The sequence below is a fragment of the Scleropages formosus genome, chromosome 5 (assembly GCF_900964775.1).
Source record: "Scleropages formosus chromosome 5, fSclFor1.1, whole genome shotgun sequence".
Lineage (NCBI taxonomy): Eukaryota > Metazoa > Chordata > Actinopteri > Osteoglossiformes > Osteoglossidae > Scleropages > Scleropages formosus.
Genome location: NC_041810.1, coordinates 29,158,666 through 29,176,455, shown reverse-complemented (window position 1 = coordinate 29,176,455; position 17,790 = coordinate 29,158,666). Strand labels below are relative to the sequence as shown.

Here is a 17,790-nt window from a genome sequence, read left to right as displayed (position 1 = left end):
TTTATAGCAATTAGTCATTTATAGCTAGGTACCATATACTGCTCCAACCATCCCATTCGACTGACCTCGTAATCCCTGTAGAGGTGAGACCTACAAAACCTAAACTGTCCATCGTGGTGTGGTACTGTAAGGACCTGAAAGACATCCTGTCGATACTGTACGGAGACAGGAGCATGAGGTATGGCGCTGTTACAAAGTATTTTCCAGTTTTCTGTATTTTTCAGCTTTCTGGCATTATAGTTGTTCAGATGTCTTGTGAAATCTAGTTCTATAGGAATAGAAGTCTAATAGAGTAAAACATTATTAATAAAAAAAATTGTTTTTAATGTCATTTCCGTGGTGTGGAAGATAAATGTTCAGTTGCACGTGTGAAAATGTGTAATTTGCCACCCCAACTCTAATTAGCCTAATTGAAGGGTAATTAGTATAAACTGTTTGAATCCTATCAGACCTGATATGAGATGTTCATGCTCAAAAACCTTCATATGTTGCTGAGCTAAAGTAGTTCTGCATGGAAGGGTAGAACAAAATTAATCCACAGCCACTTGAGTTGCACTCAGTTGCAGTCATTGATTATTATAAAGAGGTGATTACTTTCCTCACAGCTGTGATTTATATTTATTCATTTAGCAGACACTTTTCTCCAAAGAAACTTACAGCATTAAGCTGTTTGCAATTTTTTTTACCCATTTACACAGCTGGGTAATTTTACTGGCGCAATTTAGGGTAAGTACCTTGCAGTAGATGAGATTGAATCGGATACCTTCGGACGCAAAGGCAGCAGCTCTAGCTACTACACTATCGGCCCTCATTTCTTTATCTTCCACACTAAGGAAACGCCATAAAACAGCATTGGTGTCACTTTTTCTCTCTCAGGCTAAGTTCATATACCACTAGAACAGATGTCATCAAAATTAATGTGAAAATATGATAAAATAGAGGAAACTTGTAACAGGGCAAGTACTTCTTCACTACACAGTACAGGAAATTTATTAACTACATGAACTTCTGCTGTGCAGTCCTGTGGAAATGTTATTCGCTGACCACGTGTCAGCAGCCGAAGAGTGACGGAAAGAAAGGCGTCTCTTCCCCTGGGCTCCTTGAGTCATCTTACACTTTGTGCTGCTTGGCAGAGTGGATGTTCGCTAAATGTTGATGCGGTACCGGGATGGTTTTGACAGCCTTTAACACCATCTGCCGTTTTTTTATTTTTTTATTTTTTTTTTTTTTTTAAAGAGTGTTCCACTCCTGTGGTTCTCAGCCTTGATCCCAGCATAACTCTGTTTTGTTGCTGCAAACTGAGTCACTGATTGAGCCATATGGGGAGTCATTATTAATCAGTCGTGTTGAATTCACTTTTTTTGAAAGTTCTGTTAAATATGTTTTATAAGCACAAATGTACCTGTGGCACCTATATTTAATATATATAATAACACATAGGGTGGCACGGCGGCACAGCGAGTAGCACTGCTGTCTCACAGCACCTGGATGGTGCGAGAGAATGTGGTTTCGATCCCAGCTCAGTCTGTGTGGAGCTTGCAAGTTCTCCCCGTGTCTGCATGGGTCTCCTCCGGGTGCTCTGGTTTCCTCCCACACTCCAAAGACACGCTGTTCAGGTTCCCCCATAGTATGTGAGTGACAGAGTGTGTGTGTTCCACTGATGTATTGATGAGTGACCCAGTGTAAGTAGTGTATCTAGCAGTGTAAGTCACCACGGTGAATAAGGTGTGTAGGCTGATAATACTATTGCATAGAGTTCATTGGAAGTTGCTTTGGAGAAAAGCGTCTGATAAATAATTAAATGTAAAATATATATAATATGTATATACCTATATAATATTTGTATATTAGACCAACAAGAGTCCTTCACCATTGCTTTGTTTTATGTGGTTGGAGTATACCTTACAGTCAATCTCAATGAAGCATAAAGAAGTACACAGGTTTACACTAGGACAAGGGTTGAGAACCACTGCCGCTGAGGAGGAAAAAAGATTGTCTTTAATTTAGTTTTTATTCAGCTTTTGTAGGTTGAACACCTATCAGTGTAGAACTGATTAATGGCATTAAATATTCTCTTCAGCAGAAGTGCTGTTTTGGGGTATTTAAAAATAATATATTCTGTACATCTCCAGTGGGTGTAGTTAGTCTGTACAATTAGTCAATCTTTGACCGAGAGTCGTGCGTCTGCATCTCTGACTCATATTTCTTATATCGTCTAAGTCTTCATCTGTGTTGATGGGTTGTATGTTGCTTTGGAAAAAAAGTGTCCAGCATTAACCTTTTGAATATTTCAACAATGTCTGACTAGCAAACTGAACCCAGATTAGCTGAAGCTGCTAATAAAAGTTTTCTAAGAAGTTTGGCGGCAAGAGTCGAAGAAAGAGAAGAGAATGGAAAACCGGGGGGTGACCGTCGGAAGGAGTTGTAGGGTTTGTAGAGTTTGTAGACCTCAAACAGAGAGCGATTCTTTCACTCCTAGAATGAAATAAAGGTTTTCCGCAATAATTTACATCAAATAGAAGATTGATTGAACACTTTTTTTTTTTTTTTTTTTTCTTTTTCTTTTCCCCCCCTCCTGTCTCTGCACTGAGATACATCCAGGTAGAACTATGTTTATTTTCCAACTGTGGCAAACCTCCTATGATAATTGTTTCGTAACAATGAGGTGCTGGAATTAAAAAAAAGTAATTTGAAAGCAATTTAAGTTTTCAGAATCAATGACTGATCTCAAGACAACCGAAGAAATAGTACCATGTATTTGTCTGTTAGAGTTTATCTTCAGCCTATAATAAAACCTATAACACATTTCCACCTGTAATTTAATTCGGTTCCGTATTTTATTACCACTTTATTGCCATGTCGACACAGTTGATAGGAATTTGATTCAGTGCAAAAAACAACTCATTTAACAGTTACCTAGTAAACATTTAAAAATGATTTTTAACAGATGAAAACAGAGAAAACATTTAAAGTTTAAAGTTCCAGACTGCTCCCTACTGTCCCTCCTAATTAAGCTTTTTTTTCTTTTATACAGTGAAATGTATATTTTCTTATCTGTTTTCTAAAATATGTTTGTAGCTGAGTAAATGCTTTTTTTTCCTGATTGAGCTGTAAAAATCACCGAACACAGACTGTAGGACCACTTTAATTCAACTTACTTCCACAGCTCACATCTTGTTCCAGTAAAATTACCCTGCTGTATAAATGGGCAAACAATTAAGTAGCGTAACATTGCAAGTCACTTTGGAGAAAAGCTCGCTGAATGAATAAATACAAATAAATCGATTTGAAAGTGGCTGGAAGGTGACACACACCGCTTGTTTTAGGGGTGGCAAAGTCATCCAGTGTTGACCTAGTCATAAAACTCATATGATGTGATGTTCCGGCCTCTGCGTCAATGCTACTTTGCAGACCTGTTGAAACTGTAAGTTTGTTTGAAGAATTTAAAGAATATGGTGTTTGTTAATGTGCGATATGTAAAATTTCATGGTAAAGCTAAATATATGCTCACTGGTTTTTGTTTTTATATCTTCTGTTCTCATCAGATGTAAAAATGACATTTTTCACGTGGCTTAACAAGATCAGATTGTGTTGTCCTGTTTGTGCTGTATGTGTTTGTTTAAGCACCACCTTGGGTCAGGCTGCTTTGAATGTATTCTGTTGAGAATATGGTTCACACTGCTTCTTTTCTTACCATCATATGTAAAGTGTTCTGCTCTGCTTTGGAATCCAACAGTTCTGTTTTTTAATATTTTTCTATAATTGACATTGTTCCAGAAGAGGGGAAATTTCCTAGAGGAGTTGGGAGGTGGGTAGGGATTTCTGGGCAGTTTCTTACCCTACGGTTTGGTATGGTCATCACAGATGAAGGCAATAGAAGGGAGACTGCAGTAGTCGTCTTGGACACAGAGCACATGATTGTTCCAGCTGTGTGTGTCTTGGTCAGTTGTGTTAACATACAACATAGTTATTGAGAATGTGGTCACATGTCAGTTACAGTTCTTTAAAGTTGTATAATTTCTTATTGATCCCAGAGTACCTCAGTTGTCATAGAAACTGCAGCTTTGTTCGTCGGAAGTGCAGATTTCTAAGTCAAGGCTGATGCTGAATTCTCATTTCTGTAAGCGAAAGATGTTTCTGCCAAGAAAGCTGAACGTATTCTCTCTCTCACAGCCCGGCCATTGATGACCCGGTAGGTTCAGGTTGTTCTCCGTACACGAGCTGGCTGGTGCGCTGCCCTTAGTTCAGCATGGTGTTTCACCATTGTAAAATCATTCCAATCCATGTTGTTTCATCTGAGACTGAATCTGAAAAAGAGCTGTATGTTCGTGAAGATACTTTATCCCCTTTGATGAATTTTTCCCTCACGTTAACGGTCGTGTTGTTGTTGTTTATGCTTACGAGCCCATGTAATCTGGAGCCTAAAATTCTCATAGCAAGCTATGAACTCGCACGGGAAACACCTTATAAGACCACAAATTTCAATTCAAAATACATGCCTTGTTGACATCAGGCACTGCACAAGGTGAGCCGCCTCCCCCCATGCTGGACATGTTGTCTCATGCTGGTCACATCTGTCTTGTAGCTCTGTGCTTGATGGCAAGTATCTCTCAGAAATCTTGTCACTTATCTTTCAGCCCAAAACCTCAGCTGTCCTAAGACCCCTGCAACAAACAAAAGTTTTAAAGTGCTGAAGTCAGTTGAAAAGGCAAAGGAAAGCCTTACCTATCAGTTTAAAACTTGATAAAACACATAGAATTATCTTGAAAGGCAATATCATTATCAATGACTATGCGATTTTATTTATTCCTTTATTCAACATGATATGTTATGAATAGTTCAGCAGAGAGGGGTTGCAAGCATTATGAATGATTACAGTAATTATGTTACAAGAACCTATTTAAACGTGCATCTGAACGCACTGTTCTGAAGCTGTGATTCATCGGCTCTGTCACTGTTCCACCATGAACAGCAAAAAAAATATATAGATACCGAATATTCCCTTATTAACGCCCCCACCCTTTTTAACGCCCGCCCAGCTGTTTCTGGGGGGGGGAATCACTCACCCGTTATGACTAAGTCCGTCACTGTTTTATTGTATCCGTATCCATATAAGTGAAGGCAAATATAAGCTTTAAAACTTTTTAAAAGTCCATCAAACTTTTAAACACCATTCTTTAAAACGAACTGAACATGCATACAATGTCTGGCCGGGGCTATCATAATCGGAACACGTCCTCGGAACCACTGTCAATGTCACTGTGTTCCAACAAAATGACCTCGTTTGCTGCCACCGCGTTTTCTAACCCTTTGAATTTTGAATCCTCTTGTTCTTCATCCGACCGGAGGAATAAATGGTCTTCAGAGCCATCGAGCGCCGACGTAATGCCGCACTTCTTAAACGATTCGCGTATAATTTCTGGTGTTATATATGCCCAGGATTCCTTTCTCCATTGTGGCATTATCGATTTTGCGGGCAGCTTGCGGTTACCCTTGGCCGTTTTTTCAGCGGTTCCCTCAAACAACCACCGATCGTACAGTTCGTTCATTTTCGCTCTGAACGTCCTGTAACTTCCAGCTTGAAAGATGCAGAGTAAGACCTGTGTTTTTCAACACGCGACGCCCTCGTACGTGCGAGCGAGTACATGTATTGCCGATCAATAATCCAGCAAGAACGACACGATCACGTGGGGACATTTGACGCCGTTCGCGACATAACGCAGCCGGCGAGATCAAAGGTGTCAACGTTGCCGAAAATACTAGCAAGCGCGTGCAAGTTTCGACGACTTGCGGCTTAGACGAAAGGCTTCAGGCATCGCAGGAACGATAAGACTTTTACCATACGTGCTCTATGCTCTAATAAAGTGATTTGGGAATATATGTTACCGTACAGAACCAAAACTGAAGACCGATTTTTACCGATTTTTGACCTCTATTTAACGCCCTTCTCAAAATGTAACGCTCCCGGGGGTGTTAATTAGGGAATATTCGGTTGATTGATATTTAATAGAGACAATGTAGGTACAAATCGCAGAGAAGTGGTAGTGATAGTGTGTCCAGGGTGTGTGATCCTCCGTGTCTGTGTGTGCCTCTAGCGGGCCCAGGGCTGCCCTCTGCCCTCATCGATTTCTCTGTAGGCGCTTCCAATTCTAGGCAACAGAATCACGGCACCCCACACGTTCCCCGGTCCTCTGCTGGGGGAGTCTGTTGGAGGACACGGGCCTCGTGCAGCGAGACGTTGAGCTGGCCCCTACGCCTCATGCAACGAAAACGTCGATGAATTCAGTGTTTATGGAATTAAAAACCGAATTGCTTTAGATTTAGTGACACTTGTAGTTAAATAAAACGAAGCCTTAATGTGCAGAGTAAGTCGGTTAATTTAGGCATCAGCCATAAATATATTTTAAAAATTAGCTGCAGTTTTTAAGCTTTATATGTAATGGATAATTCATAAATGACATTTGTTCAATTAAAGGTCACAAATGTTTAGTTTTTAGCAGTAGAAACGTTCAAAAACCACTGATGTCTGAATTAATGCCAGAATTTAAGAGGAGAACAATGTTATACATTTGATTCCAGTAATATTGTAGGTAAAAGGAAAGAAAAGTAATGTAATCCTCAGAGATCTTGGAGATATAACCTTGTTTCTTAAGTTTGACTGGTTGTGTCTTTGTTGACTTTGACTCACTTAGTGTTACTCAATATTATTCTTAATTAAGTGTAATGCAAAGAAGCAGAAAAAATTTCTCAAAAATGTTCTCAAAGAACTTATTGATTGGGAAATGTTTAATTAGAAGTCTGAAAATAACAAAAGAAAAAATTATCAAGTTAACATTAACTACTATGGAAATGAAGCCATAAATAGAACATTAAGGGCAAGGCTGAGTTAATGGCAGGGTTTTACTCTCCAAAGGTCGGTCATCTTGGTTGGTTCTTCACAGCTGGAGTCTGGTACGACGTGCTTATTGGGGGCCGTCAACCGTGACAGGGCGCGGTCTCACCACGGAAATGTGGTCATCTCATCAGTGGCCATGACAGGTCCTTAACTGTCTTCCGACACACAACATGAAGGGTGACAAATTAATTTGTCGCTGTTCGGCACTGGCAATTTGGGGGGGAAATGGCAGGAGCTCTGTCTTTTTAGGATTCGATCCCTGTTTTCTTCATCTATTTATTTGTCTGACACAAGGTTATGGCCCCTTCTCAACATATGTTCTTCATGTCACGTGACTGGAAAATCTTAGTTGATCGTGTCCAAGACAGGGAATAGACGGTTTTACAAAAAAAAATTTCAACCATCTGGTTTCCAGTCTTGTGTTGCCACCTTTACTGGAAGGTGTTTTTTTTTTTAAAAAAAAACTTAAAATGACTAGAAACTGTTTAAAAGCTTTTTGTGGTTAACAGTGAAGTCAAGATAGGTAAACTTGCTGTTTATATTGTGCTATGGGAACAATGCAAATTTTGGGAAATTAAAGCTCCAAATTTCCTCGATATGCTGAGAATACATAAATTAAAGCTGCCATAATCAATCTGCCCCAAGCAAAATCACAACAATAAATAAATGCACAATATTGATTTGCCTTTGGGTTGGTACTGCTGGGATTCCAGCACCCAGATTTGTACTTCCAAATATTTCAGTTCCTGCAGTATACTGTGAAGTACTTTACTGTGTGAGATCCACATGGGGTTGTGCAGCAAATATTAGTTGAGGTTAACACCATCAGTTGTACGGTGCAAATTCTGGATAGTGCAAGATTATATCTAATTATATTCAGTTTTTATTAAAGCTTACACAGTTACACTAAATATATAATTCAGCTGAAAATGCAGTCTAAATGCTGAAGCCCATTTTATTTAGTCTTGTCCCCACTCATCTTTTCCAAGTTGTGATTCTCGCATTTTTTTTTTTTTTATAAATTTTGGATTATCTCACTCGGTCAGTTTTGTTGAGCCGCTGCTCTTGTGAATGATTTACGGCAGCTCGGCGTATGGCTGCCAGGAGGACAGGAGGCAGCCGGGGGGTGCGGAGGTTCATAGCTGTTCCAGCTGCAGAATGTAATAATCGCATTTGCGTTGTCCAGCTTCCAGTGTTTGAATGATGCTCATATCTTATAACTCTGTGCAATTTTCATGGTACCCCCATGCATCTGTAGTTCTTCTGTCTGTCTGCGCGTTCTGTTACCCGCTACTGCATAGCTGAGTTTGCCCATAAGGTATAAAATTAACTTCAAAATATAACACAAGACAAAATTTGTTTCTATGTATTTTTCAGTTCCTGGTAATACCTTTTGGAACTACGTAGGTAGTTTTTATTAAGGAGAACGTGTCTTTCTGGAAGTCGTTCATTAGTAGCTAGTTGCGGAAGTGTCAAAGGCTAATACGCTGGCATATAATAGTACTGTGGTAGCGTTTCCATTATTCGGGGATCGCTGTATGTATTAGTTCGACTGGCCGCGACGCCGCATGACACCAGTGAGGGACAATCGAAGGCACCGATTGTGCTCCCCGAGGAAATTGAGCTCCTGTTCTTTATAGCCACGCAGAGCCATTGATTCAATGTTGAACAACAGCTACGTTTACTGTGCTGACAGTTTCTTTTTAAATCTCAAGTAAGATAATGAATGAGAACAACATGAGATGTTGCTCTTAAATATTTCACAGTACATTTATATTTATTTATTTAGCAGATGCTTTTTTACAAAGCAACTTCCAATGAACTCTATGTAGTGTTATCAGCCCACACACCTTATTCACCGCGGTGACTTACACTGCTAGATACACTACTTAAACTGGGTCACTCATCCATACGTCATTGGAAAACACTCGCTGTCACTCACGCACTATGGGTGAACCTGAACAGCATGTCTTTGGACTGTGGGAGGAAACCAGAGCACCCTGAGGAAACACACGCAGACACAGGAAGAACATGCAGACTCCACACAGACTGAGCGGGGATCGAACCCACGTCCTCTCACACCACCCAGGCATTGTGAGACACCAGCGCTACTTGCTGTTCCACCGTGCCGCCCCAGTACAGTACAGTACAGTACAACTCTTCCTTTCTTTGCTCAAGTATTTTTTCATGTTCATCAAACCACACGTGGCTCTGAAGATTGTTGGGATGTACAGACCCTTCTGAGACCCCAATAATGGCAACAAATAATAATCATGCCTCTATTATACCCATTTCCCTTGGGTCTGTGTAACATAGCAAAATAATTTTCTGTTTAATTTTTAGAACGTGCTTCAGTGTATTATCTCTATTTTGTATGCATTTATCCATGTTCACAAACCACTTATCCAGTGAAAGGTCACTGTAACTGAACAGTTTTATCTGACTTTCTTGGCACTTGTCGATGACGTTTCAAATGTTGCCCTGCAGATGAAATGTCTCCTAATGGGAATTTATTACCGCTGGCTGGCTGACAGGAACGTTTGAATTCCAAAGGTAAACCCCGACGTGGCCTTCCCCAGGTTCGCGCCTTGTCGGATTTGCTCTTTGTAAGACAGTTTTTGGGGTATGCGCGGTCCCTCGCGTTGCGCGATGAGGTCCGGGAGCCCCCGTTCTAATGAGAAAATGAATGAGACTGTAAACAGGGGGAGAGATTGGCTGCCAGCAGTGCAGTGGGAACACTTGATGGGATGCAGACAGCTGCAGTTAATGGGATGCAAATTGATTTCTGAGCATCCGCTGCTCAGCGCTGCCAGGGGAGATGCTGCCGTCTTTTTAATGGGGGGCATGAAGGGGGCATGTGCTTCTTTCTTCTTGACCTTTCGCTCGTGTGACTGGACCTGCAGTGGCGAGGTCGTGCTCATGGTTCTTGGCGATGCCTCCGCCCATCGCCCCGAATGAGTAGAATCCGACGACAAGGAAGGCGACCTTTGCAGCCTTATGGTAAAGGGGTTCCTCGTACGCGCTCCGACGGACTGGTTGAAAACATAAGGAGGCGTTGACGGATAGACGCTTTTTCCTGGACGCTTGTTCACCAAATGAGCCGTAAAGAAATTAGATCCATGTTCCGTGTTAATGGGTTTTGGAAAAACTGTTGGAATTACAGTCACGCTGTTGTCGAGTAACTCTTTGGGGACGTCTTGCTCTCAGCATGAATGGATAGCTGACCTCCTACTGTAGTTCTTCTCCGTTGTGTTAGCTGCATCTACGAAATATCTTTAGAAAGTAAAGTAAATAAGAGGTAGCTGATATAACATAGTATGATGTGTAAAACTGTGTCCTGGGAAGGTTGTTTCCCGTACTTGATGATATCCTCAGACATTTAAAAGGAGCTGCAAGAAAGCGCAGGGTGTTGATGTTCTTAATCCAGGCATCGGGGTGCATTGCCACATCTGCTCAGGTTCCCGCCTCCATCGGCACTTGCGGATTAGTGCATCTGTGGGTAAGTTTCGCGTTTCCCATTTGAGAAGAAGTCGGCCAGTAAAAGTGATGGTTTGCAGCATGCTCTCTTGCAGGCTCGCCATTAACGAAACCGTAGATGCCACTCTCCTGTCTGCTCTTCATAATGAAGCTCTCGGATCAATGGTTTTCTGCGCCCATAAACCTGAATCAATTCTTTTGACTGGCACCAGATGTGGAACTTCTGGCCGCTGATGTTTCACGAGGCAGATTTATGCACGAGACGTTAGGGAAACATGCAGTATTTTACCAGTCGAAGTGCTGGTGGATTGCCTGCGATGTAGAAGGCTGTGTTGGGGGTTGGGGAGGGGGTGATCTGATTACTTAAGCTGGCAGAGAGCAGCCACAGCCCTCTCTGATGTTTCCACAAGAACCATCCCGTCATCAGACTAGGAAATGAGACCACAAATCCATACAGATGAAGAGTTTCGAAAAACCCACACGAAAGTATCGATATACCAAAGTTTTTACCAACTTTCGAATTTGCCAGATTTGTTTTTCTTACGTACACTGCCTGGCCAAAAAAAAAGTCACACACACTAATATTTTGTTGGACCGCCTTTTGCTTTGATTACGGCACGCATTCGCCGTGGCATCGTTTCGATAAGCTTATGCAATGTCGCAACATTTATTTCCATCCAGAATTGCATTAATTTCTCGCCAAGATCTTGTATTGATGATGGGAGAGTCGGACCGCTGCGTAAAGTCTTCTCTAGCACATCCCAAAGATTCTCAATGGGGTTAAGGTCTGGACTCTGTGGTGGCCAGTCCATGTGTGAAAATGATGTCTCATGCTCCTTGAACCACTCTTTTACAATTTGAGCCGGATGAATCCTGGCATTGTCATCTTGGAATATACCCGTGCCATCAGGGAAGAAAAAATCTATGGATGGAAGAACCTGGTCTTTCAGTATATTCAGGTAGTCAGCTGACCACATTTTTTGGGCACATAACATTGCTGAACCTAGACCTGACCAACTGAAGCAACCCCAGATCATGACACTGCCCCCACAGGCTTGTACGGTAGGCACTAGGCATGATGGTTGCATCACTTCATCCGCCTCTCTTCTTACCCTGATGCACCAATCACTCTGGAACAGGGTAAATCTCGACTCATCAGACCGCATGACCTTTTTCCATTGCTCCAGAGTCCAATCTTTACACTCCCTAGCAAATTGAAGCCGTTTTTTTCCAATTAGCCTTACTGATAAGTGGTTTTCTTAAGGCTACACAGTTTAGTCCCAATCCCTTGAGTTCTCTTTGCTTTGTGCATGTGGAAATGCTCTTATTTTCACTATTGAACATAGCCGTGAGTTCTACTGTTCTAGTGTTCACCAAACATTTAAGTGATCTCCCATCACGATCATTCAGGATTTTTTTCCGTCCACATTTCTTCCTCGAAGATGATGGTTCCCCACTATCCTTCCAGGTTTCAATAATGCGTTGGACAGTTCTTAACCCAATTTTAGTAGTTTCAGCAATCTCCTTAGTTCTTTTCTTTGCTTGATGCAGGCCAATAATGTGACCCTTCTGAAACAGAGTAACATCTTTTCCACGACCACAGGATATGTTTTCCGACATGGTTGTATAAGAAATGAGAAGCTACTCACTGCATTAGTTAGGGTAAATAACTTGTTGCCAGCTTGAACATATTAATCACTGCAGTAATTATGCAATGGAAGGCTCTTACCTATTTGCTTAGTTTAATCCAGGTGGTGCCTTTTTTTTTTTGGCCAGGCAGTGTATTTCCCCCTTATATTTAGTTATTTCTGTCAAAGTAACAAAGTTTTTTTAAAAAAAAATATATATCTTGCTCTTTCTGGCCATCTGTAGTTATGGGTTCCAAAATGTATGATGTTTCCTTTATTTTATCGGTACTGCAGAAATGCACTGACCTTATTTTTTCTTAAATCTTTGTCATTAGAAAACTGAGTAATTTATAATGTTCTTTTGGGTGCCTTCTAAGGCCATGTTTAGCTGTGGAAATGTCAGTTGCTTTTTTGCTGTGAGACAACGTGGCAATCTATACATTAATAAGTAGGATTGACACAAGAATAAATGCCAGTTCTAAGACTGCTTTATAGTCATTGATTAATTGATGCCGGCAAACTTTATCTCTAAAGTAAATGCCTTAGGGTGTTTTCACACTCTGAATACATAAAAGTTGGTGGGGAAAAAAAAAAAAATCATTGGATATTTCGTGCCTTGCTTTGTTCGCTCTTATGTTCTCTGCTCACTGTTCATTATTTTGTGTGTTAATGCAACTACGGAAGGAGGGGTAGCTCGTCTTTGAAGGATTCCCGTTAACTGGGTTAGGTGTCACTGTGAATTCTCAACATGTATCCCCGAGGCAATCGGAAGCGGCCTCAATTTGTCACGTTTTCCAGGTGAAGAAAGCAAAGCTGTCTGACTGTAAATTCCTTGAAGCTATTGAAGTTACAAGCTGAACAGTGGTAGAGCGGTACGCCCATCCCTCAAATAACGGGGTTAATTTGTTCCGTGAAATCACCCCACTTGGCAGATTCCCATTGTGGAGCGTATTGACTTATCGTCGTTTCTTACGGAAGCAAATAACTGGTTCTTAGATGAAAAATGTGTCGTTAAATTAAAATACAAAATAAACGTATTTCATCTGTCAATAACCAATGCAGTGGGTTCAATGCAGGGTCGCAGTGGTCCGGGTTTTTAAAGTGTAAACGTGCAGAACACCATTTGAAGAAACGGCTGCGGAGATATTGTTTAAACGTTTGCCTGGACGACTTTTGTTTTGAACTGTGGGATTCATATTTTGAAAAAGTGCTTCACTGGTGAGTGTTCAGTTTGCCTCTTTTTTAGTTCAAAACGCATCGCTGTTAAAAGACTCGTTCTTCCCGCAACTGTGTAGCAGTGGAACTGAGCTGGTCCTTTTAAAAACTTGGCATAGGCTGAAATTAAACTGGAGAAAAGGCGACCGGCTTTCTTTTATCAACTCTTTACACCCTCTGCGGAAGTGAAATGGTTGCATAATGGGCAAAACGCCATTGTAATGAATAGTGTACTTGTTTTATTAAAAGGGTATATATTTTCAAAAGCTGCTTCAGCTGGTTTTCATTTTATGGCATCTCATTATATGAGGCTTGAGTGTACTTAGTTTGAAGGAGTGGTTTTTTTAAGGAATAGAAGTCTTAATATCCTCATGAATTATGTTCATATAGTCATTGTCTTCAGCAAAAATGCCACTTTTTTATTTTTTTTTTGTTACACTCATCAGAGTAACTTCTTTTCTTACGGATAAGAAAGGGGTGAGATATGTAATTCTTAAGTACGTGTCCAAATTGTTTAATGGATGCATTACCTCTGGCAATTTTGTAAGACACCCAATAAATGTAGAGCAGATATCATTAACTTTGAAAATCCATATTTTTCCCTTTGGCATTTGAGGTGCAGAGAATTTAAAATACCCCTTAGTCATACTGACACTTCTTTTTTAAAATTTGAGAGGGAAAAATGTCATCTTTTGTATTTTTTTTTGTATAACTGAGAAGTACAAAAGGACTGCTGGAGAAAGCATGCAGACGGTACGGCCTTGAACTACTTCTGGCTGAATTTTTAAAAGCCCGGGTTCAGTACAGTTTGGCCCGAGTGATGCCACTTACGGCAGCATCTTACTTCAGCAGGAATGTGCGGCATCTCGGTTTGTTTCTGCAAACAGTGTAAATAGCAAGGAGTCACTGTGATTTCCCTTTCAGGCTCATAACTCGCTTATGACACACATATTTTAGCTTTATGCAATTCAGTGGAAAAGGCAGATTTTTGTTCTGCTAACACTTTGTAGTTTTCTCTCATGCTTTTATCCAGAACGATTTACCGTTTCCCTCATCGTTCACCGTCTCCACACAGGACGAGAAAGACCAGCCACTGCTACCGAATCACATACCGCCACATGGAGAGGACTTTGACACAGGAGGAGGTGCGAGTGCTGCACCGAGCCATCGAAGCTGCTGCAGAACAGGAGCTGGGGGTACAGGGGAGGTATTGACCTCTGCAAGCCATACTCATCTGGACATCTGCTCCAAGCAGGGCAAGAAGCCCTGCTGGCCTTGACCGCCTTCACAGAATGACTCAGGACCCCAACAGCAGCTGCACCGTCACACCATCATTACACCTCCTCATGTGTTCTCTTTAGCGCTCCATGGCAGCAGAGCAGCAGTGGACATTTGTATATGATCTCCTTATTTTGAGTGTTAATGACTTAAATAGCAAAAACTTACATGGGAAAAACAAGTCTTCCCGTGCACTGAATGTCACAACCCCTGCCAGACCCAGATTTATAAACGGATAAATAACTGCGTATGCTGTTTATAGCTCAGTATTCAAATATAGCATTATAAGTCGTTCTGATGCGAAATAAATAATAATAGTAATAACAATAATTAATAATCAAGGAGTCAGTCTGTATTTACCTGTGCTGAATTTGCTGCATTTGTCTTTATAAACACAGTGGAAGAGCTTGACTTTGTTGTTTTTGTCTCTTGGTGACACTGAATACACACACACTGTCTGAAACTGCTAGTCCAAGCGGGGTTGCGGCGATCCGGAGCCTGAACCGGCAACACAGGGCGCAAGGCTGGAGGGGACGGGAGGCCAGTCCATCGCAAGGCACCCCAAGCGGGACTCGAACCCTCGACCCACCAGAGAGCACGATCCAGCCAAACCAGCCGCGTCGCTGCGCTCCACCGCACTAAATACAAAGAATAGCCACCCGGCACCAAAAATCTGGTGCCGAAAGGAAAAGCGAATTTAAGGAAAAACAATAGATGGTAATGCTCATATTGCATCTGAGGTGGGGATGAAGAAATTGGAATATGAAGATTTCTACTACATCCAGTATTTTGTGCTGACAACCTTTACTGGTTTCTGTGGAGTGAGAAGCAAGGAGCTCCATGCTTGTTACGTCCCTCCGGTCCAACGGAGCCAACGTGCTGGAAACGGAGGTCACTGGTGGACGCAAGGTCGTTCGGGTTCTATCTGGGCATGAAGTCCGAACAATAATTATTCTTTCATTATGCTGTTAGGAAAACTCCCCGTTGCACTTTGTCCCTGAGAGAGCTGTATTTCTGAAACCCATTATATTCAGAGTTGACTTACATGAAGCCAATCCACGGCCGGACTTTAAATAAGCTTCACAGTCCCGGTGCATGGCAGCGCAAAGCAAAGCTGCATCTTATAAAGGACTTTTTGCCCTTCGGAGCTGAATGTCTTGCTGAAGAACGGATGTCCTTTAAAGGGCATTGTTGAGCGTCTAAAACGTTCTGAAACTACGAAGTTGTTGTTTACTTCGCAAATACCACGCTCAGCTCGGATGGCCGTTACAATAGTGGACTCCCCCCGGTGTTCAAAAACTCTCTTTAAAATGAGCAAAAGGGGGCGTTTTAAAACCAGAGACGACGTGCTGTGCTCCGGACTTGCTGCGGAAAAGGAGCTTTTTAGTATCAATGTGTTTTTAATTGAAAAGGAGGAAAGCGGAGCAGCGAAACGCCTCTTTAGAATGAGAACCACGCAATTTAAAACACGGTCAAGAAAAAGGTTCAAACAGCAGCTTTCCTCAAAACTCAATGGCATGTTTGTAAGATTAAATGATGAGAGATTTTAAACAGGCACTGCTTTTCCTCTGCTCTCTGTATAGACTCTTCACCCAAAGGAGAAAACCTCCATAGTTGTTTCTTCCACTGGTGTTCGGACCATTTTTGCAATATGAAAATCTCTGAGCTAAATTAACAGTGCAGTGGATAACTTTTATGTAATAATGGAAAAAAAAAAAAAAGGTAGACATAATTATTTTACAAATATAAAATACATTGATGCTATTTTCATGCATACTTTTGGCATTTTAATTCATTATGAGACTTTTTTCCCTATAAATAATGGTGATCCAATTCCTGGAAAAGTGGGAACTTTCCTAAAAGGCAGATTCCAAAGAACAGTTTAACCCTGCTGTATGAAGAATATATTTGAGGTAGAGGAGCTGAAGATGAGAATATAAAGAGCATTTCGAGCAAGATATATGGCCAAAAGATGTCTTATGTTACAGTACTTTATTTTTTTTTTAAACTAAAAAAATCTTCATAATTAAGGTGTCAAAGTTCCCATTATTCAGATGGAGATATTTGGAGGAACAGGAATGGATCCAGTGCCGACGTCGAGATGACCTGCTGGACCTGGTTCCTGTGGGCCCAGAAAGAAGCGTGGCCACATGCTGCCCTTGTATGGGGACAGTCTGTCTGTACTCTCTTTTAATGAAAAGTTCACATACTTAAGGATATAGATTTAGGGAAATATAGATAAATGTACAGAACTGGTGCAAATGATCATTTCTTTAAATTGTCAGAAATTCAGAAATGCACTGCCGTCTTAACTTGAATCTCAGTGTGTACAGAAATAGTTTGCGCAGCATGGCGGTGCAGTGGGTAGTGCCAGTGCCTCACAGCTGCCGCACTGTGTTTTGACACGGGTTCGAAGAGGACTCGCTCTGTGCGGAGGTTGCATGTTCTCCCTTTGACTGTGACACTGCGCTAGGCAAGCGTTATCGATAATGACTGTACTTTATACAAAATGTATGTACTTTATGGGTATATGTTTTCCAAGCATAAAATGACACTCCACGGCCAAACAAAATAATTGAATTACTCCAAACAAATTCCCCGCGGTAAAATGACAACAAAATAACAAGTTAACCACAAGAGCAGATGGAGAAACTAAGGTTGCATTCGAAGAAAACAACCAGACGTTGTTATCAATTTTTAATTTTCAGTGTTTGCAAATCACTGCATAAATTCATAGCCTTGGACACAAAGTCACACTGGATAGATAAACTCACCTTTCTTCCGGAGGCGTCCAAAGACGGTGGAGGATCTTCGCTCGTGTCGGCCCGAGGGCCAAAAGATGAGCGACGCTGGAGCGTATTTTGGACTGTAGCAGCAAAGACTGGTTGCCATGGCAATCCAGCTCTCATTAGAGCATTATTTTCAATAAAACGATGATTAAGGTACAGTGTGGCTGAAGGTTTAACGCTGACAAATTCAGTATGAATCCCTTAACGGTGGAGGCTGGAGTAAAGCTGTATACTGTATCTACTCTTTGTTAAGGCGTTTTAGGGCAAAGCTTAAGTAATGATATCATTCCATTGATAATATCACGTTATTAATTGCTCTTTATGCTTTCATTTTTATGATTGGAATATACCTTTAGTTTAGATTTCCTGATGCATCATTTTTCCGGCAGCGTACAAGATGATTTTCACAAATAAAATGTGGTTTCTCTGCATTTTCTTATTCCCCTCATCCCTTTTACTCCTTCTTTCTGTCTTCCTACGGCGCATTTTTAAACTCGATCAGCAAATT

General features: G+C 41.2%; 1 protein-coding gene across 3 annotated transcripts in view; it reads left to right on the top strand.

Annotated features, from left to right (window-relative positions):
• Nucleotides 1-14,885, top strand: part of fars2 (phenylalanyl-tRNA synthetase 2, mitochondrial) — a 66,162-nt gene extending 51,277 nt beyond the window's left edge. For 2 of the 3 annotated variants that reach the window (XM_018765703.2, XM_018765702.2), the window contains exon 7: nt 14,291-14,882. In XM_018765703.2, the coding sequence (XP_018621219.1) occupies nt 14,291-14,429 (139 nt within the window). In that variant the 3' untranslated portion in view covers nt 14,430-14,882. Of the gene's footprint in view, nt 1-14,290 lie in introns of all 3 variants that reach the window. The other variant, XM_018765704.2, reaches the window with a different exon arrangement.
• The last annotated feature ends 2,905 nt before the right edge of the window (nt 14,886-17,790 follow it).